The sequence below is a fragment of the Mus caroli genome, chromosome 14 (genome assembly GCF_900094665.2).
Source record: "Mus caroli chromosome 14, CAROLI_EIJ_v1.1, whole genome shotgun sequence".
Taxonomy (NCBI): domain Eukaryota; kingdom Metazoa; phylum Chordata; class Mammalia; order Rodentia; family Muridae; genus Mus; species Mus caroli.
Window position 1 is genome coordinate 16,191,489 of NC_034583.1, and position 14,008 is coordinate 16,205,496.

General features: G+C 41.1%; 1 protein-coding gene across 27 annotated transcripts in view; it reads right to left on the reverse strand.

The window, feature by feature from the left end:
• Positions 1–14,008, reverse strand: part of Kcnma1 (potassium calcium-activated channel subfamily M alpha 1) — a 702,678-nt gene that overhangs the window by 143,292 nt on the left and 545,378 nt on the right. For 14 of the 27 annotated variants that reach the window (XM_021182666.2, XM_021182664.2, XM_021182654.2 and 11 more), the window contains exons 16-17: positions 10,101–10,169; positions 543–629 (exon numbers count right to left, since the gene is read on the reverse strand). In XM_021182666.2, coding sequence (XP_021038325.1) covers positions 543–629; positions 10,101–10,169 — 156 coding nt within the window. Of the gene's footprint in view, positions 1–542; positions 630–7,712; positions 7,725–10,100; positions 10,170–14,008 lie in introns of all 27 variants that reach the window. The other 13 variants (XM_021182657.2, XM_029468759.1, XM_029468758.1 and 10 more) reach the window with 1 other exon arrangement.

Here is a 14,008-nt window from a genome sequence, read left to right on the forward strand (position 1 = left end):
CTAAGCTGCTTAGACAGGAATAAAGACACTAATAAAAATTTCATAAAACATTGAGCCTCACATTGAACCCATAGATGCTTCATGACTAAGGCTGACAATTTTAGCCACTGCTTAGAAAGTTGCAAACACAAATAGGGGGAGTTTAATGTGCCATCAGAAATTAATCCAAACTTTGGGAATTCTACTCGGCACTTACAGGAGAAAATTTGTAATATTCAGAGATATTTTACCCAGATGGTATTAAGAAAATAACCTCAGACAAGAGGCCAGATGTCTCATGAATCCTCATCAGAATCAGAATGACCTGAAGTCACTTATGTTCTACGGGCTTCAGTTACCTTCCTTGTAAGACGAGAGAGCGGGTAACTAGGTTTCCTGATTCTAAAACTTTAATATTCAAATTTAAAGACAGATACTGGCTATGTGAAGAGATTGCTCAAGGAAGGGGCTGCAATAGTTCTGGACATATGAACACAAGGGGGTTGGTACATCAAGGTGCCTGGCTGGACCAGAAAGAAAAGTAGATGAAAATAAACTCTTACCTTTTAACTTCTTTGGCATCACTTGCGATGAAAAATCCTAAAGTACCTTCTTGGATCTTAAGGTGGTTCCCAGGGTTAATTAATATTCTGCTCCGTGAACAGAAACAAACAAAGAAGACACAAGTATGAGCTCATGTTCAGGATAAAACCTTGATGAAAACACCACCCTGCTGTTTTCATAGGGGCCCCACCAGTCTAATGCTCCCACCCCCCTCCCCACCACCCAGCTTTGTTTTCTGAGTGACTGATCTTTACTGGCCCAGACATCTAGTTCAATCATGGCATCCTTTAGCTCCAGGTGATACACTCCAAGTCGGAAAATCAAAGCAGATCTGGGCCTTAGGGTCTGGGTTTGTTTAACAGAGTTGTTTAGCTGCCCCCAGATACCCCTGACCAGAAGCACAGTTCTTCAGGATGTACCCCATTCTGAAACTGATTTTGATGGCCAGTATTGAAACACTGTCAGCCTAATGAAGCTCTACACACACCCATTCTCCCTTAGGTAATATAGCATTGATGGGACCCCTATATGGATGCAGAAACAGACAAATATACATACCACATATTTCCATGGGGAATGGTACAAGACACCTATATTATATGTAATATAAAAGGAAACTATACATCTTTTGGAACCCTGATAAGGACATCAAAGTAGACTGCATAAAGAACCTGATCTATATACAGTTATAAAGAAAGCTACCTTCTGTTGGATAGCCTCAACTACTCCAGTCTGCTTTTATAAAACTGTATGGTTGTGTGAATAAGATATAAAGGTGGCATTCCTTCATTGGGTCACTCTGAGTTTTAAAGACAAATAAAAATTACCTCTTAAAAAAAGAAAGAAAGAACCAAAACAACTACCTTGTCTTGCAGGGAGGGGAATGAAATGAAATATACACTGTCCTAGTACCAGAAATCGATTAGCTGAGCAAGTTAGGTTTGGGATAGTAGTAAAGACAAATGCATCCTAACCTAGCAAATGAGAGAAGCAAACCAGTTCTTGTAGATCAAAAGCAGAATACTAGACTGTCTTATGCAGGCTTTGAGCTTGGAAGATGTTGAATTTAGCAACTTGAAGCAAAAGACAATGGCAATATCCTTTGATCTGAAAAGCTGGTGATTAGGGAAAGAGATATTTGGGCTCAAGCTAAAAGATTCCCTAGCTACCCAAAGCAAAATGAAGGATGGTAATTAACATGTGATCTTTGTCTAGTGGTAAGACCATTCTAGAAAAAAAAAACCCACTGTTGCCAAAGGAATCCTCTATCTACAGCAAAACAAGGAGGACTCAGGAAAACTGCTGTTCTGTTGGGAGAACTGCAATCAGATCATTACTGCCAAAATCACTGTTGTGGTTGCAGGAGCATCCACCATTAGCTGTAACAAGACCTGATAGCAGGAAACAGGACTTGTGCCATTGCTGTTATTAACAATAATAATAGCAGAGTGTGAAGAGTTCACTGCTCTACCCCAGAATCCCCAGCAGCAATGAGATGCCTTCCGAAATAGGAACCATAAGCTTACTCTAATGGCCCAGCAGTCTGCACTAATGATACACTGCAAAAGGCAGAGGTTTTACAATAAGACCTTATAATGAATTACCCTTCTGCCAACCCCCACTTTTATATCACAAGCCCTCTGATTTAGCACAATCATGAGGGGATGAAGTTTGAGGTTAAGCAATTTTTTTACAGAAAAACACATATGAAAAATTTGTATTTGTGTTCCTCAAAGTGTATGTGAGACTATACAGTTTATATTGATTTCCTTTTCAAGTCAGTTAAATAAGGCATTTTATATGTACATTTTTTCATCCCACTTTCCTGAGAGGCAGGTCCTATGTGACTGCCCCTGAAATCAGAAGTAAGGTCCATGTTCTAGCAAGCAGGTGGTAACTGGGCCAGTCCCTGAACCTAGAGCATAGCGCTCTTCCCCACAAAAGGAGAGGTAACGCTAACAATAGTGTATGGTCAAAGAACTAAGTAATGTTAAAATGACCCAATACTTTTCATTTATGGTTATTGTTATCATTTTATTCTTTCAAAAGTGCCCAAGTCTATTGTGTTTCATCAGAGGTCTCCTGGCTTGATGGACTGGAACACTGTGTTTCTTATTTAAAAAAAAAAATAACCTGTGAGATGAAGTTATAGGGTTTTCTTCTTTCAAAAAAAAAAAAAACAAAAAAACTGTACATGCCAGAATAACACATGAGTTCATCTATTTAAAAAAAATCCCACACACTTCTGGAGCCTTGAAAGTATATTCTTAAAAGTTAAGGAAGTCTTCACTTTGCTAAGAATTTACATAAGCATGGGAGAAGACTTCCCAGGTTTTGGGTGGGTAGGTGGGTGGGGTCCTATCATGATTTGAACAATGGAATCTGAAAGATAAAATGTGACAGGCGTTGTATTGGTGACATGTGTACTCGAAGACCTCTGTTTCCTTCCCTAATGCTTTGTGCCCCATTATTGTACCCCATCAATGTAGCCCACAGTGCTATTGTGAGATGCAGTGATCTCAAGGTTCCCTTCAAGAGAGGCTTCTTTTTATTTCCTTCGATCTTCATGTACACTGAGCAAGAATTGGCCTATAGTGTGACATCCAGGAATTGAAAGTCTAGAGAATGGAGGTCAGTGCCATCCCAGGATTTGAAGTCTAGAGAATGCACGTCAACGGAATGTACTGTGGTCTTCAAATGCCTTTTAACTGAATCAGTGCTCTGGAGAGGGCTTGCTTGGTGCTGGAGGTCATCGGACATTCAAGTCTCAGGCTCTAGCAATGTTAGTGAAGTACTAAGGTGCATGCATCATCCAGAAACCATTGGGTTCTGGCTCTGGTCATTTGGAGGCAGCTAAGCCTCACTCTTCTAATCCAGGAAATGCAATATATAACCCCTGGGTGTCAATGTTTCTAAGAGAATAAAGGCATATGCTTATGTGTTAAGGATACATTATGCCCTTAATCTTTGGTTTCTATAAATATCAGCCGGTGATTAAAAAAGTGAGAGCAAACAAGCTGTTACAGCTTTACCAGCCTGCTCGCCATTTTGTCTTCAATGTTAATTGACCTCTTGTGAACATGTGGTCTCTGTACAACATCTGGAAAGTGGCTACTGTAAATTAACTTTGGTACACACAGAGTCACTCCCATTTCTTGAGTTTTATAGTGATGTGCAAGAGATAGATGGCTCACTGTCCCCAGAATTCCCTCATGTTCCCTATGGACAAACTGAGAAGATTAAAGTTATATCTATATGAAGTATTAGGCTGAGATAGTCTTGGGGAGCTGAAAGATTCAAAAGAATGAGGCCAGCCCCTGAGGAAAATGGAAGAAGTCCGAGATCACAAGGAACGTTGTGCCAGATAGGCTAGACTTAGTTCTAAGGGTGGTGAGGAGCAGGCCTGTGATCCCAGGGGTCTACAACATGAGACGTTTCCTGTGTAGGTTGTAAGCTTCAAAGACTCTTTGGAGAAATACCTTCCTGAGTTTAGCATTTCAGATGTCATAAGTGTTATCTACATTCAAAATCTAAAACATTTAAATAAAATTTTAGCCTTGCCCCCTTCTTGGAAACATAGATAAGAATTCTAGGCAAGAATAACATTTTCTTCTCCCAATGAAAAGACTTAGAGATTGCTATTGACCTACAACCCTCCCCCCATTCTCTTCCCCCTCCCCATGCTCACCAACCCATCCACTCTAGCTTCCTGGCCCTGGCATTCCCCTCCACTGGGGCATAGAGCCTTCACAGGACCAAGGGTCTCTTCTCCCACTGATGTTCAAGTAGACCATCCTCTGCTACATATGCGGCTGGCGCCATGAGTCCTACCGTGTGTTAGTGGTTTAGTCCCTGGGAGCTCTGGGGGTTATTCAATGTCAAGTTTGTTTTGTTCTTAGGGGATGCCAAAACTCCTCCTCCCCAAATATCATTTTCAATCAATTCTCTGGCTCCAATTTGGTCTAAATCATGAGCTTATCAGAGATAAAACTCAAGATGTGTCTCTAAGAGCAGGGTCCTATCAAGAGGCTTCCTTTCCCATATATCCATTAACAAAATTCCAACAAGGACATCTTGGCAGGAGAAGACATTTCCTCATTTTAAGAAAGGTATAAATTATCCTCCTTTTACCATGACCTTGCTGATTTTAATTGAAAATGCCTAGTGACAGATGGCCACACAGGGCTTGTATCATCCCTTCTCCAAAAGTTTTCGCTCAGTGCTTTTTCTAGTTCTGCAGCTAGGCTTAGTTTTTGATTAAATATCCTCTTTAAGAGCAAAACATACACTTTCTATAAGGTATAAGGAACCTTATAGAACCTATAGTTGATTGGAATACTGAGAAACAGGATCCCTCTATTTACTTGTGAGTTTCTCATAGTAGAGCTTAGATTCCTACATACTATTGGTACTTTCCAGAGCTATAGAATGAATGAAAAGCCTATGTCATAGTCATTGGCCGCAGTTCTCAAAGTTTCTCTTTTCCTCTCAAGTAAATGAAAGCAGCAACTTTGTTCTTTTAAAAACCCAAACTGCAGTTCTCATCAGTCAGGCTGATCAAAGGAGTCACCACAAGTTCTTGTGGATTGACCACCAAGCTAACGAGTTCCCACAGGCATGAAGTATAAATATGCAAATATGCAAATATGTAAACAGTGAATCACTTAGGCAGCTGGAGCAATTGGTTTCCATACTGAAAGCACAACTTACTTAGAACTGAAACCCATGTTTCTGATTGCAGAACACATGGACATGGAATGGGCTCTACTCAACAGCAGATATCTGTAACAGGGTCCTAAGGCAGACACTACCTTGCAATCTATTTCATCCCATGCTTGAATTTGGGGCAGGTTGGAAAATCTTGACTAGGCTAGGGAGAAATCTTCTTTTTCCTCTCTCTAATATTTAAGGTGCAATGGCTGTAGTGTATTTAGTTGCCCTTCCTTAAATCTTCCTAAACCTTAATATTTGAGGAGATGACAAATGATTGGTAATTTAACTAAAACAGATACCTTAAAGGAGACTGTAATCCACCATGGATAAATAGCTGTGTGTGTGTGTGTGTGTGTGTACAAGTATGCCTATGTCCCAACGTCCCACCCCCTCAAGGCATCGTGTACCATTCCCCAAACAATTAAGAAAATATCACAACTTCCGTGACGGTATAGTTTATACTTGAAAACACTGTAATCCTAGTTGTGTCTAGCAAGCTAATGGGACTTCATTAAACAGAGTAAGCAAATCCAAGCCATTGAGGAGTTCAGTCCATGCTATGTCCAGATGAATCGCACCACTGGGAAGAGATCTATCTGATCACTCATGGGCATATACAATTACTGCCAGCAGGAACTCCATTTGGACCAATTTGTGTCCTCTCTCAGGAAGTTCAACTGCAATGCAGTTTGTGCTGTATTATAACATATCTTAGGGGAAAAAAAAAAAAACAAATCTCAAACCTTATCACCTCTCTTGAATTTTCCATTTCTTCTGGGCTTTACAATAAGTGCTGTTGGAGTCCCACACAACTAGACACGTGCATTTCCATTAGAATACGTGTAGAAGACACAGTTTGTGTATTCCATGCTTCAATATGCATAGGTCTAGTCCATTTACATACAGAGACACCATAATCAAGGTTGCTCCCAGTTGGCCAAACTCAAATAGCCATCACTGTGGTCCACAACAATATTGGCAAGATCTGGCTTAGCCTGAGTGCCTATCAATTGTCTTAAATTTCAATATATTGTTTTGTGTTACAAAAAAGACTAACTTCATGAGAGAGAATAGAGAGAGCTGATCTAGGAAGGATAATACTGGAAATGTGGTTCTGGGAGCAAGCCATACTTTCTGGTACACTTTAAGACAATTCATGCCTACATCACAACATGCCTTAACCACAAAGTAAAAGGACCCAAGGCCAAAAGCCAACAGCAGAGGTGCAACCACTGTGGACCTTTGAAGATGCATAGTGTTGCAATAACTTCTTGCAGTTGGATCATGTCAATAATACCAAACTGACAGGAAGCCACCTCTATTCACATCTACTACAAAAATAAAATCACAGAAGATCTGACATTGGAAAGAGTGCCAAACAACACAAACACACAGGCACACACACACAAGTATAAACACAAACACATGACAGCGACTACCACCACAGAGAAGAACGTGAACAGGTTGGCATTGCACTTTCAGCCACACTGTCTAAGAGATTGCATTATTGAAAAACTATGCTGAAAAAAAAGTTACAACACCAATCACCCCTGAACCCAAATAATTTAAAAAATGCCATCGATGATAATTTAGTCATGCTCCATGCAACACAAAACAGCGGCAAAACAGGATGAAGTCACATGGTAAAAGCTTAGATACTTCCTGTTAAGAAAGATGCCCAAACACACAAGGAAAAAAAGAAACCCATGAGTTTGTCCCAACAAACATGCTTATTATAGAACATAAACATAATAGCTAGGCAGTTTATTATTGGCACTGCTCAAGATGTTAGATAGTCAAAACAAAATTAACCCAAACGAATACAAGGAGAGGAAGAGGTGCAAGGGCTTGGTCTCTGTTTTGTGGATAAAGGACAGAAACTCTGATCTACAAAGTAAAAACTTAACAGAGAGACGTGGAGGTCACTGGGAATGTGGATGTGCAATGAACACAAAATGATGCCTGTATCTAATGGACGCCAGGACAACATCAGGACAATACAGATAACAGACACAGAGGGCTGGAGAGAACTGTCCTCCTTTTCAACTCTAATAGGATTTGTTTCCACCATTGGTACTATGATTGAAGATAGGACTCTGCTTTTCCATTAATTTACTTATTTGCTTGTTTGCTTGCTTATTTATTTATTTTTATTTTCCTGCAAAGAAGTTAGTGCATCAACCAAAATAATCAACAAATCAAACAACGACAACAGCAGGCTAATTTGATGTATTCTAGTTGGAGACAGGTGAGATATATATATATATATATATAAAATGTATGTATATGTATAGATATACTATATATATATATATAGTAGACAAGGGAAGGAGATTATATATATATACACATATATAATCTCTCTCTTCTTGAGTTCTTGGCAAATGGTTAGTCCTGTGGTTAGGAGTGAAGACATAGGGTGGAGATTGGAAGGAAAGTTAACGAAGAATGCATACCGCTTTCGGCTTCTGCAAAAACGACAAGAAAAGAATTTCAAATCAAACAATTTGATAATAAATTGACTGACACCAGGAGGAAGGAAGGAATAAAACCATTGTTTCAAAGCATTTGAAGGATGTGTGTGAAAACAAGGTTTATCAGCAAAGCATGAAAACAGTCTCATGGGTGGAACCAACAACAGAGAATGTCCTTTAACACAGGTCAGAGGTAGGAGGGTGGGGAAGAGATGAGGCCTCTCTACATTGTCATATCTGGTCCATTACACAATTGGAAAGGAACAGGATTAGGTTTCTCACGAGGATAGAGAAAAAGTGTGGTTTGGGACTTCAAATGTTTTGTTGGGTGAGTCCTGGGTTTAGGGGGGGGCAGTGTCTGATCCACATTCCCTCCAGTACACCTTTTCCCACAAGCACTCCTGTGCTTCCACACTGAGACCAAGCCACATTGAGGATTAATGCTGGCAACTACACACAGAAAGCCAATACAAAGCCAAACAAGTTCCTGGGGTTTGTTTGTTTGTTTTTGTCTTTTCTGAGGCAGTGGGAGAAAAACAAAACCTACAACCTATTTCACTACACATGGCTTTGTTGAAAATAGCTCAGGTTACCATCCAATAAGAAGGCCTATCAGAGGGCAGATTGTTTCTTCATAGAACCTGGAATCTGTTTTCCTAAAACAGTGCCTGGATTCCAGCAGTGCCCTTTCTTTTCCTGTGTCCAAAGGGAGGTATGTACAAGCTGATGGGCAGATGCTCGTGGCTTGGTGCAGTCTTCTCTTGCCATAGATTATTCCAGAAGGCTCTGAAAACACTTGTTGGCATTAGCACCACCTACGTGGTGACACTTTCCTCTATTTTTATTTACTTATGCTTTGAAAGGGATGGATAAAAGTGATATAGAGAAAACACTCATATCCACAAAAGTGTACTGACTTGGCACCACAAAGATTACCATTTGTGATGCTCACCTGCTCAAAAGAACAGAAAACCAAACCAAACCAAAACAAAAAAACCCAAAAAACCAAGGACCCATAGTTTCTCCTCCACAAACATGGGTCCAGGTGAAGCCAGGAATAAAGAGGAACAAAGAGTGACCCCAGAAAATTATACTTTAAATGTTGAAAGACAAGTGGCTGGACTTCTCTTGTGCTCAAACAATACTGTAATATTATTTCCTTTGCCAACATGGAAAAGAAAAACATATCCTTTCCATACATGTAATTTTAAAATTGCTGCCACCATGTTCTACACATGGCCACCAAATCTACCATTTTATCTTCCGTTGTCTGGTTGATTTGGATTTTCCAGAGGAATGCAGCATTTGATCAGATTGACCTTGGACAATCTGATCTTACAGTTAAGGGAAGAGACAACATAGTATCCACTTGCTTGTGATCTAGTGTTTGTTTTTGTCACAGATACACACTTAGAAATGTGTGTGTGTGTGTGTGTGTGTGTGGTCATTCATCAAGATCATGAAAACTCCTTAAACGATGCTAGCAAGACCTAGCAAGTGTTGCCCTGTATTGTGTTCAGTTATGAAGGTGTGTGTTGGGGTGGGCTGCCCTCTGCCCTTGTGAATATGAAGGAGCAAAGGCCTCACTAGAGCACAGACAGGACCTGGATACATCATTTCATAGAACAAAAGCCACTCTATCTATCAACCAGCTCTCTTTCTTCCAAAACTATGACTAAGAGTCAAGGATCAAAGATCACCTATGTTATCAATACTGCATGTAGGACCCCTCGACTGGATTCCTTGTTCATACAGTGCTGCCATCAACCAGCAGTAAGGTCATGTATCGACTGGGGTGTTATCTGTTTCAACCAGACCCCGTCCCTCATCAGTCTGATTTGCACATCATTAACGGAAAAATAAATAAATAACGAGAGCTCCTGCCTCAGAGCTCTCCTCTCCTGGCTAATTTACATGAAGCTGATATTCTGCCACCTGGATATGGGCTGCGGTGGGAGAAACACATATGGTACACAATAGGATGCTTGCAATTTGGCTATTGAGGGAGCTGGCACCTCCCATCACAGCTCTACTGCAAGCTGCTGTAAGGAAGGCCAGAGGCCACCTGCTTTTTGCTTACAGCAGTAAAAGGGGCTTCAAGAGGGAATCTGCTCCTGCTTTCCTGTATAGAAGGCATAGCATAGTGGGTAGAGCTACTGAGAATGTCTCTCTCCTCTCCTCCTCTTCTCCAGGGTAATTGTCTCTGGATGCCCACTGGGACATGGGATGACAGAAACTGCCATGTCTTGAAATGTATTGCAGGGTCAGGGAGCTGCCGAGTTGGGTTCCAAGCAAATAAATCATATTCAAGAAAGAGAACATGGACGAACCTTCCCAGGATGTACACTTCCAACTCGAATAGCAACTTACCTGCTCTCTCTGTTGGCAGACTTGTACTCAATGGCTATCATCAGGAGCTTAAGCTTCACAAAACACAGCCTGCAATGAGAAGGAAAGGCCTCCCAGTCAGTGCTTCCTGCTAGCAGAGCCATATACCAAACTTACCTAGGAACTTCCAGTCCCCTAACATGGTCATTATCCAGGGGATCCTCAGTCTACCACCAGGTGCCAAAGGCAGGGCCAGTAAAATGACACCTCCCCGTATCCCCCATTAAACCTGATTCCCCACAAGTGATAAGTGCAAATTGGGCTCTGGTCTGGATGTCTAGACACAGACCCCAAGCAGAGATTTGTGTCTGGGGATTTACACCCGCCAGATTCATTAGTTACTCAGTTGGGTAGTAAAATGTTAACTATGGCGGGGGCGGGGGAAGGGAGACTTGGAGCAGTGCAACCTGTTATTTGGATTCCATTTTGGTCTTTTGTACAAATGGCCTATATTGTTGTTCAGAGCAGACCCCTGTGTGCTTGGAATGATGGTAATAATACTTAGCCTCCGTCTAAGTGCCCAGCACATGAGTACAGCTTTGTCACTCCTGGCTCTATCCAAGCTGTCTCACCTCATCTGCCCACAGTTCTGGGCTGCAGACCAGACTGTTTCCTGCAGGCTTGTTCCTGCCTCTCTGGCTTCACTCTTGTACCCCTTTTGCCCCCCAATATTCCCTCTTCTCTTTTCTTGCCAACCATCTTCCCAGGTCATATCTTGTCTATTCTCCAACCACTATTCTGACTACTGCTTCCTTTTCAGATTTATTTCCAAAACCTCTCTAGCTCCTTTCCTATATGCAAATCTTTTAGCTCCTAGCTAAGTTTACACTGGCTGTGGCTGCTTCTCATAGTTTTGCATATCTGAACATTCTCTCCTCAGCCACAGAAACATCTTCAAGATGTTTGGAGTTTCTCCACAGTGCACAGTGAATGGAGACACTAACAGGGAGGAACTCCATAAGGAGATGAATTCTACTCACAGTGTCTCAACTCCAAGAAAATAAAAGGAGGTGTCATAGCATGCTTGTGCAGAAAAAGATTCAAAGTAGTCTTATTCATGTGGAGTAGAAAAGTTTTAAAAAATGAATTTTGAAAATTGTTTTAAGATGTTAAGGCCACAAAGAAAAAAAATATAAGCCTGAATTCATATAATATGATTTAGATTAAGGTATGCATTGACTATTTAAAGAGATAAGGGCTCACATGAACTAAAAAATGAACCATATATATTATGCATCACATATTTCTATAATAAGCATTATGCTATATTTTCAGAGATTTTAAATAATAAAACATTACTCAGTGATAATGACAAGTGATCCCTGGCTCAGCACAGTAAATGGAAAGAGCTACTTGGTCAAAGGGTAAGGCCTTCCTTGATGGCTCTACTGACTTCTCCACACCTTCCTAAATCGGGGATACTACCCTTAATCAATAGCTCTGTTTGGCTGCTGCTAAAGCTAAGACCCAGAACACCCACACAGCCCATGCAATGGTTAAGTATTAGGCCTCTGGCTGGCCCTGGGAGGAAGATACATCTTCCTCTCCAGTGAAGTGTGTTTTTCATTGGGAAAGAACAATTATAAGCCAATATATATATGTGAATCAATAATAAATTTCTAGGCCATGACAAATGTAGAAATTGTTTTAACTTGTGAGAATAAAGACTAACGAGAAAATGGGTTTAAGAGGACCACTCTGAAGATGCAGAGAGCACCAGAGATGAGATGGGAATGAGAAGGTTTGGGGAAAGGGATCTCTGGGGTCAAGTGTGGGGTAGAAATGGCAAGAACAAAAGTCCTGAGGCAGGGAAATGGTCTGAATATTTGATAACCAGATACAGAGCCTATAAAGCTGGCATTGAAAGAACCAGGCAAGACAAATCATGAGTGGGTCAGAAAACAAGGTGGGTAAAAGGCCATGAGGGCTCTGTCTGCCCCTTCAAGGTGTATGTTGCTTATTCTCAGTAAAAGAAAGACATGGAGTTGATTTGACTTATATGTAGATATAAGTGTGTGTGAGGGGTGCATGTGCACATTGTGGAGGCAGAGGTCTGCTTGAGAACTGCTTCTCATATATTGTTTTTTGAGACAAGGTCTCTCAGTTGGAGGTGAAAATCACCAATTCTGCCCAACTGTCTGGCTGGTGAGATTCAGGAATCTTCCTGTCCAGGACACCCCAGTGTTAAGATTGCAAATGCATAGAGACCAAACCTGGCTTTCACCCAGATGCTGAGGATTGAGCTTGGATCTTCATGCTTGCAGTGTGCACTTTACCAACTAAACCATCTCATTCCCTGTAGTTAGTCTACAGTGAAGAATTGTCTTGGGCTGGAGAGATGGCTCAGCAGTTAAGAGCACTGACTGCTTTTCCAGAGGTCCTGAATTCAAATCCTAGCAACCACATGATGGCTGACAACCACTTGTAGTGAAATCTGATGCCTTCTTCTGGTGTATCTGAAGACAGCTATGGTGTATTTATATATAACAAATAAATCTTTGAAAAAAAAAAAGAAATGACTTAGTAAGATCTGCTAGGCATAGAGATGTGTAGCTTACAAGAAAGGTACGGGTGAAGGGTGAGAACCTCATATTCTCTTTAGAAAATAAGATCAACTGTTTTTTCTTACATGAGAGGTCCTAGCTCCTTAATATTGCTTTTGAAAATCAGGCTTTAGAGGAACACTTCCATACAGTGTATCTGGGCTCTCCCTGCAATATTAAGGCTGATCCCTGCTAGTGGTCTGCTAGACCTAGACTTTGAGGTGGTTGTGCAGAACAATTCTGAAACACCAACCCAAGTATCACCAACTATAGCAAGGAAATGGTCTTCTTAGTTTATGTTCCATAGCACTCCATTAACTCCTTGTATAGCTGTTCTTCCTGAAGTTTAAACTGTTTTAATAAGTCATATTCTTTATTTACTGTTTGTTGAAGAAAATTACTGGATGAATCTAAACAGTATCCAAAAAAAAAAAAAAATCAGTAAGAAAGCTGATCTCAGCAGGAATCATGCAAAATTAATTTGTTTGTGTCCCGTGGACCACTGTCATTCTTATCTTGGAGTCTGGTAGTTCATGGGATCCAAGTTCTTTGTTTGTACAGACTTTCCAGTCCTACTGGTGGGACGGGAAAGGCTTGCTACTATGTGTGCATTCGGTTGCTTTACAGCATTTTAGCTAAGATCAAAAGTAGATCGTATTCCTTCGTAAGTGAATCCAATGCAGGCAGTCTTGTGCACTGAGTTACAGATGGTTACGAGCTGCTATGTGAGTGCTGGAGATCAAACCGAGGCCCTCCAGAAGACCAGAGCCTCCTTCCATAGAAGACAAACTGAAGTCTGAGGAGGGAAAATCCACAGGCTCAAGGTCAAATGGTTTTTACATTTAGAAAGGTAAGTGGAGCCTCAGTCTCCATGTGGTGTGTGATGCTGCTGATCCTCGGATGAGCAGAGGAAGCCAAAAGTGCAACTGGCCCACACTATTTGGCCAGCACAGTATTCCTTCAAATACTGGAAATAGACATCAACATGTGATTTCATAAAACTAGTTTCTCAGCTTTCCTTGGCAAACCAAGTATGGTCACACTGGAGCCATCCTTCATGGAGCTAAAAGGGACTCCTCCGGGGGTACACTTTCTCCAGTGTCCCACAGTGCCCACCCCCTCCTACTACTCAGACTGCCTTCCCTCTCCATCTTTATTGATGTCTGCCTCTGCATGCATCTATAGTTTAAATATTGATTAAGCAGGTATCTCCATCCTCCTCCCTTTCTCAGCTTGTTGCATTTCCATGTATATAGAACTTGTGTAGAATTGGGAAAACCAATCAGGGCTGGGGAAAGAATGAGAAAGAAAGAAAAAAAAAAAAGGCCAGAAAGGCTTCGCAGCATA